At 41.4% G+C, this 7,259-nt stretch overlaps 1 protein-coding gene across 1 annotated transcript; it reads right to left on the bottom strand.

Annotated features, from left to right (window-relative positions):
* Positions 1–6,026: 6,026 nt before the first annotated feature.
* LOC121041095 (olfactory receptor 2AP1-like) lies at positions 6,027–7,190 on the bottom strand. Its single transcript, XM_040491846.1, is given in 5 exon segments — positions 6,027–6,170; positions 6,172–6,272; positions 6,275–6,327; positions 6,329–6,369; positions 6,606–7,190. Coding segments are annotated over 5 exon segments (924 nt in total).
* Between the last annotated feature and the right edge of the window lie 69 nt (positions 7,191–7,259).

The following is a 7,259-nucleotide window of genomic DNA, read 5'->3' on the forward strand; positions in this document are numbered from 1 at the left end:
TTATTAGTGCAGAGACTGACATGGGGCTCGACCTCATGAACCATATCAAGAACCATGAGATCATGACTTGAACTGAAATTAAAGTCAGATGCCTAACTGATTGAGCCACTCAGTTGCTCCAGGGATTCCCTAATTTTTGAGGATTATTTTCTTTTTCTGCTTTTAAGCTTCTTTTTTTGTTCTTGGTTTTATCATTTTGTTATAATGTGTCTTGTCAGGATCATTTTAGGTTGAAATTTTGGGGGATCTATGAGCTTTATGAACTTGAATGTCCATCTCTCTCCCCAGATTTAGAAAGTTCTTAGCCATTATTTATTTACATAAACTTTCTACCTCCTTTCCCCTCTCTTTTCCTTCTGGAACTCCAATAATGTGTAGATTGTTTCTCTCAATGGTATCTTACAATTCATGTAGGCATTTCTTCACTTTTTTTCATTCTTTGTCCTTTGGCTTCTCTGACTGGATAATATCAAGTGAACTGTCTTGAAGTTCACAATTCTTTCATCTGCTTTGTCATGCTTGATTTTGAAGCTCTCCATTGAATTCTTTGGTTCAGTAATATTTGATTCTAGGTTTCTATTTCTTTGTTGAACTTCTCATTTTGTTCATTCATAGTTTTCCTATTTTCTTTTAATTGTCAATCTGTGGTTTCTTGTAGTTCACTAAATTTTTTAAGATGATTATTCTGAATCTTTGCCAGACAGACCATAGATCTCCATTTCTTTTTTTCTTTTTCCAAGTTTTTTTAAAAATTTATTTTGAGAAAGAGAGAAGGGAGCAAGTACACACAGCAGAGGAGAAGCAGAGAGAGAGAGGGAGAGAGAGAGTCCCAAGCAAACTCTGCACTGCCAGTGCAGAGCCTGATGTGGGGCTCAAACTCATGAACCTGTGAGATCATGACCTGAGCGGAAATCAACAGTGGCATACTTAACTGACTGAACCACCCAGGTGCCCCATCTCTTTCCAAGTTTTTATTTACATTCCAGCTAGTTCACATACAGTGCAATATTAGTTTCAGGAGTAGGCTTTAGTGATTCAGCACTTACATACAACACCTGATGCTTATACAAGTGTCTTCCTTAATACCCATCACTTATTTAACCCATCCCTTATGTCCACTACCCCTCCAGTAACAATCAGTTTGTTCTCCATAGTTAAGAGTCTGTTTATTGTTTGCTTCTCTTTTTCCCCCATGTTCATTTGTTTTGTTTTTAATTTTGTTTTTAATTTTTTTTTCAACGTTTATTTATTTTTGGGACAGAGAGAGACAGAGCATGAACGGGGGAGGGGCAGAGAGAGAGGGAGACACAGAATCGGAAACAGGCTCCAGGCTCTGAGCCATCAGCCCAGAGCCTGACGTGGGGCTCGAACTCCCGGACCGCGAGATCGTGACCTGGCTGAAGTCGGACGCTTAACCGACTGCGCCACCCAGGCGCCCCTGTTTTGTTTTTTAAATTCCACATATGAGTGATATCATATGATATTTGTTTTCCTCTGGCTGACTTATTTCACATAGCATTATACTGTTTAGCGACATCCACACCATTGAAAATGGCAAGATTTCATCTTTTTTTTATGACTAATGTTCTGTTATATATGTTATATATGTATATGTATCTATATATCCTATATCTTTTTAAAACTTTTAAAAAACTTTTTAATGTTTATTTACTTTGAGAGAGAGACAGAGAGTGAGCAGGGAAAAGGCAAAGAGAGAGGGAGACACAGAATCTGAAGCAGGCTCCAGGCTCTGAGCTGTTAGCACAGAGGCTGACATGGGGCTTGAACCCATGAACTGTGACATCATGACCTGAGCTGAAGTTGTATGTTTAACCAACTGAGCCACTGAGGTGCCCCTATCCCACATCTTCTTTATCCTTATCAGTTGATGGATTTCTTCAGGGTCAGTTATTGAAGCTTTATTAGTTTCCTTTGGTGGTGTCACGTTTTCTTGATTATTCATTATCCTTGTGGCCTTGTGTTGGTGTTTGCACATTTGAGGAAGTAGGCACTTCCTTCAGTCTTTATAGGCTGGCTTTGGCAGGGAAAACTCTTCACCAGTCAGCCCATCTAGAGATTTGGGTGAGCCATCTGCTGGAGTCCCTTTGGCAGGCAAGACTCTTGTCTGGTTCATCAGGTGGGCTGGACTGGTGCCTGGGTCCATGAGAGTGGGGCTGGGTTCCCTGGGTTGAGCCTTGGTACCTGTCTGTAGTAGTGTTGCTGGGGTCTGGGTCTGTGTGGGTGGGACTGAATCCTGGGTTTGAAGAACTGACTAGGGGCTGGGACCACTGGGATGCGCCTGTGTCTGTTGGCTGGCTGGAGCATGGGTCTGTGAGAGATAGCCTGGAGGCTGGGTACATGGGGCTGGCCTGGTTCTAGGGTGGGCTGGGTGCATGGGTCTGTATGAACTGGTCTATAAGAAGAGTTATGAAAGCTGGCTTGGTGCTGGTGAGTACCAGTGGTGCATCATCAGTGAAACTGTGCACTAACTTCACTCTCTCTTTCCCTTGGGAAGGGTGTCTCTGTCAACTGGGTTGCCCAGTCTTGGGGGATGGATGATGGGGGGTACATGAAATTGCTTTCCTACCCTTTCAGTGTGTCTTTTCTTTTTAAAAAAATTTTTTTTCAACGTTTATTTATTTTTGGGACAGAGAGAGACAGAGCATGAACGGGCGAGGGGCAGAGAGAGAGGGAGACACAGAATCAGAAACAGGCTCCAGGCTCTGAGCCATCAGCCCAGAGCCCGACGGGCTCGAACTCACGGACCGCGAGATCGTGACCTTGCTGGAGTCGGACGCTTAACCGACTGCGCCACCCAGGCGCCCCCAGTGTGTCTTTTCTTATTTCTGTGCTTCATCTAGGTGCTGTAAATCCTTACGGAATTCTTAGTTCTTTGAATGTATTTTTGCACATGGGGTTGTTCAAATTGATGCTTCTGGGAAAGGATGAACCCTAGAAAATCCTATACCACCATTTTGCTGCTGTCATTCTCGAATGTTGATAGAGAAGAGAAGAGGACTAAAAGCTGAACCTTGGGATGTGCACTTCAACTTTAAGAGATTGGAGAAGAGATGGAACCGTAAAGAAGACTAAGACGCACAGTGAGGTAGGAGGAAACTAAGGGAATTGTGTATCTTGGGAGGCAAGTTTATAGAGGAGAAAGTGATTGGTTATGTCAAATGTTGCTGGTAGGTAATGTGAGATGAGGACTGACCATTCGATTAGTAATATGGCAAGAGATAGACCATGGAGATTTTCAATTTCTTACAGCAACTCATTTAAAAAAAAGTTTACATATTTATTTTCAGAGATGGAGAGTATGCAAGTTGGGGAGAGGGGCACAGGGAGAGAGAATCCCAAGCTAAGCATGGAGTTTGACACAGGGCTTGATCTCATGACTGTGAGATTATGATCTGAGCTGAAATCAAGGGTCGGGCACTTAACCAACTGAACCACCCAGGCGCCCCTCTTACAGCAATTTAACTTGTAGTCTCACTTTTGTAGCTCCAAAGCCAGTAACTCGTAAAAACTGCAAAGAAGTCTGAGAAGAGGTAAGTAGTGAAAGTAGGAAAAAAAACAGAGTGTGACATCTCAGAAGCCAAGGGAAGAAAGTGATTCCAGAAGGAAAGGGAGATATACTGTATAATGCTGCTGTTATGTTACATGAAATGAGAACTAAGACATAGCCAGTGGGTTTGGCAACATTGAGGTTGTGGTTGACCTTGACAGGAGCAGTTCATTCCTGTGATGGCAGAAGCCTGTTTAGACTGGATTTAAAAAAGAATGTGAAGAAGTACATAGTGAGTATCCCAACCTTCTGAGAAGTTTTTCTATCAAGAATAACAGGGAAATGGGAGGAAGAGAGAGGAAAGAGAGCTGAGGGGGCATGCAAAGGACCATTTGATTGGTTGTGAACTGTAGAATCCAAGCCAGAGAAGGAGTTATGAGTGTCAAATAATGAATGATGGTAGAATCATTGGGAAGCCATTTGGGGTTGAAGAAGTTTTGGAAAGAAGGAAGGAAAGAGGGAGTGATTTGGGAAGATAGAAAGTTACAGTCATGCTGGGTAGCTTGGAATTGAGGTTTTAGAGGTAGTGTAGTTATTGTAAATGACAAAGTCTAGGGTAATAATGTGGGAGTGGGTGGTTAACAAGGCCACTGGAAGTGATGATGTCAAAAATCAAGAGGCCAGAGTCTTGTCTGGATCATCTATGTAGTTATTCAAGTCACCAAGAATGGTAAGCAGTTTAAGTGGTAGATTAGAAGTAAGCCAGTTGCTAACATTTCAGTGAACCAAAGGCATTTGAGGGAGAACAAGGAATGGTATAATCTGATGGCATGTGCTTTAAGGGAGCTACAATTTTTGAGGAGAAGGGAGGCAATAATCTGTAAGAGTCAATGGGGAGCAAGAAGGCACATACTCCATCTCCAGCATCAGAAATATGTGGAGTGAAAACAGCCATTGTTTGAGGGAACTGCATAAGAAGGTTTTCAAAGGATAGGAGGTTTCAGTTAGAGAAGGACTGATGTGAAGAGAATTTTCAGAGGAGAAGTTGAGGATCTAAGGGATTAAAAAAATGACAGATCACTTGGGGGTAATGAAGGGTGATAGATAGCTTATAATTCTGGTGGTGGTTAAGGTAGACAAGGAGTAATAACAGGATGCATATAGTCCTGAAGTTCTCTTTGGGGAAGGAACATCAATTCCAATTATAACCTCTTCAGGGCTTGGTTTCTTAGTCAGTGGGCAGGGTGGCCAGAGCCAGTTCGTGTAATGCTGTTGTAAGTTATAGTAAGGAATTTGGAATTTAAGTAATGAGAAGCCATCAGAGGGTTTTAAGAAAGAGAATGACATGATAAGATTTATATTTTAAAAAGATCAAACCTCAAGAAGCTGTTTTCCTCATTCTGTCTCACTCCAATTTTCATGGCAGTAGTTAGCTCTGCCAAATTTCTGTAGCCAATCCTGTTTCAACCTGGCTGCCATTTGGAAAGAATGTCACATATTCTAGCCTATAGAGTTCTCACCTTTGCACACAAGTTCTTATGGTCTTTTGTCCCTTCACATGTGTGTGAGATCACACTTCTTGGATAATTTGCAGTTGTTAACTTGTTTTAACCAGTGGATTTTGAGTGGAGCATGTAATTACAGGTTTGAGACATTCTGTGTCTCTGTGTTTCCTGTTGTGATCCTTAAAGCATGGCACTTAGAGATGGCAGCCTAATAAGCAGATGTGGGAAGAGCACAAGAGCAGAGTTCACTGCTGATCCACATAGGATATATAGGATGAAAGATTATAAACTTTTGTTATTTAAGCCACTGAGATTTGGAGATGTTCGCTACTATAGTGCACCAGTACACCACCTCTCTTAATTGCATTTTAATAGGATTAAAGACTTAAAATCAAATAATTTAATCCTTTGTAATTATTAAAAGATAAAAGATGGGGAATACATTCTTTTAAAAAAGGTATGTGTGTCTCTTTGACTTCTGAAAATTCCTAGATCTGCTTGACTTCTGCTAAATTCCTAGATCTGGCTTGAAATCCAGATGCTTTGACATTATGGGCATTTAATTTATGCAAAATGAGATTTAACTTAATTCAAAACTATAGCTATCATCTTCACAAACCTTTTCCCCCTTCTTTTTGTATCATTGAAATTAATGACATTTACTCAGTCCTTTTGGATTGAAATTCTGTGCTCCTAAAAATAATATTCCTTCTACCCAGATTTCTCTTTCTCTATTTTTGCTTGTTTGACTTACTCCTACTTGTTAAGACTGAGTTTAAATGGTATCCCCTCTGAAAACATTTATTGACTGTAGCTCAGATTGTGCTACTTTTTCATCTATAAAATAGCCTTAATAATTTCTTTATATGAAAACTTAACAGGTTGTAATTTATTTATTTCCAGGTCCTTCTCACTAGCCTGGAATTTAACTCTTTCTTGGATATGTAGTAAGTTGGCAGAGGGCTTGGTACACAGTAAGCACTCAACCATTAAAGCTTCAATTCTGAAATTCTTTAAAGATTCACAAGCTTTTTGACTATATCCTTGAAGGCTTGCTTTACCTGTTGGTTCCTTAGGGTATAAATGAAGGGGTTCAATAAAGGTGTGACTGTAGTAATGAGTAGAGCTACTCCCTTGTTAAATGTGTTCTTTTTTTTTTGCTGAGGGGTTAATGAATGTGAAGAAGCAGCTTCCATAGGAGGGAGAGATCATGGTCATATGGGAAGAACAGGTGGAAAAGGCTTTTGTCCTTTGCTCCCTGAGGGGAGCTTCAGAATAATCCTGATTATGAACATATAGGAAAGAGTCAGCAGTCAGAGTGACCAGTAGGGTCACAGATGCCACAAGAAAGACAACCTTCTTCTTTTTTTTTTTTTTTTCAACGTTTATTTATTTTTGGGACAGAGAGAGACAGAGCATGAACGGGGGAGGGGCAGAGAGAGAGGGAGACACAGAATCGGAAACAGGCTCCAGGCTCTGAGCCATCAGCCCAGAGCCCGACGCGGGGCTCGAACTCCCGGACCGCGAGATCGTGACCTGGCTGAAGTCGGACACTTAACCGACTGCGCCACCCAGGCGCCCCAAAAGACAACCTTCTTGATGAGGCTTGAGTCTGAACAGGAGAGTTTCCAAAGGGGCTCATAGTCACAGAAATAATGATTCAGCCTGTTGGATGCACAAAAGTCCTGTTGACTCATCAGAGGGATTAGTGGTATAATAACCAATAACCCAGCCAGCCAAGAGTAGAGAACCATTTGGGTACAGACTCTGCTGCTCATAATGGCCATGTAATGCAGGGGTTTGCGTATGGTCACATAGCGGTCATAGGACATGGCAGCCAGAAGATAAAACTCTGTTGCCCCAAGGAATATTGCAAAGAAATACTGAGTGAAGCAGCCAGCTAAACTGATACTCTTATTCCCTGTTGTGATGCTGATCAGGACCCTGGGAATGAAAATGTTTGTGAAGGACATTTCTAATAAAGAGAAGTTCCAGAGAAAGAAATACATGGGAGTCTGAAGGTGGGAGTCCAGCAAGGTGAGGATGAGGATAGTTAGATTTCTGATGATGCTGAGTAAATACGCAAGGAACATAAAGGTGAAAACCACCACCTGGAGTTCAGGGACATCTGTTAGACCCAGCAGGATACATTCAGTCAACCTGGTTTTATTTTTCATTGTTGAAAAATTTTGAGTCTGAAGAGAAAAAAGTGATGATAATAAAAGGTGAGAAAGGAAGAGGTGCTC

The sequence above is a fragment of the Herpailurus yagouaroundi genome, unplaced genomic scaffold (assembly GCF_014898765.1).
Source record: "Herpailurus yagouaroundi ecotype Mexico unplaced genomic scaffold, PumYag 182, whole genome shotgun sequence".
NCBI lineage: Eukaryota > Metazoa > Chordata > Mammalia > Carnivora > Felidae > Herpailurus > Herpailurus yagouaroundi.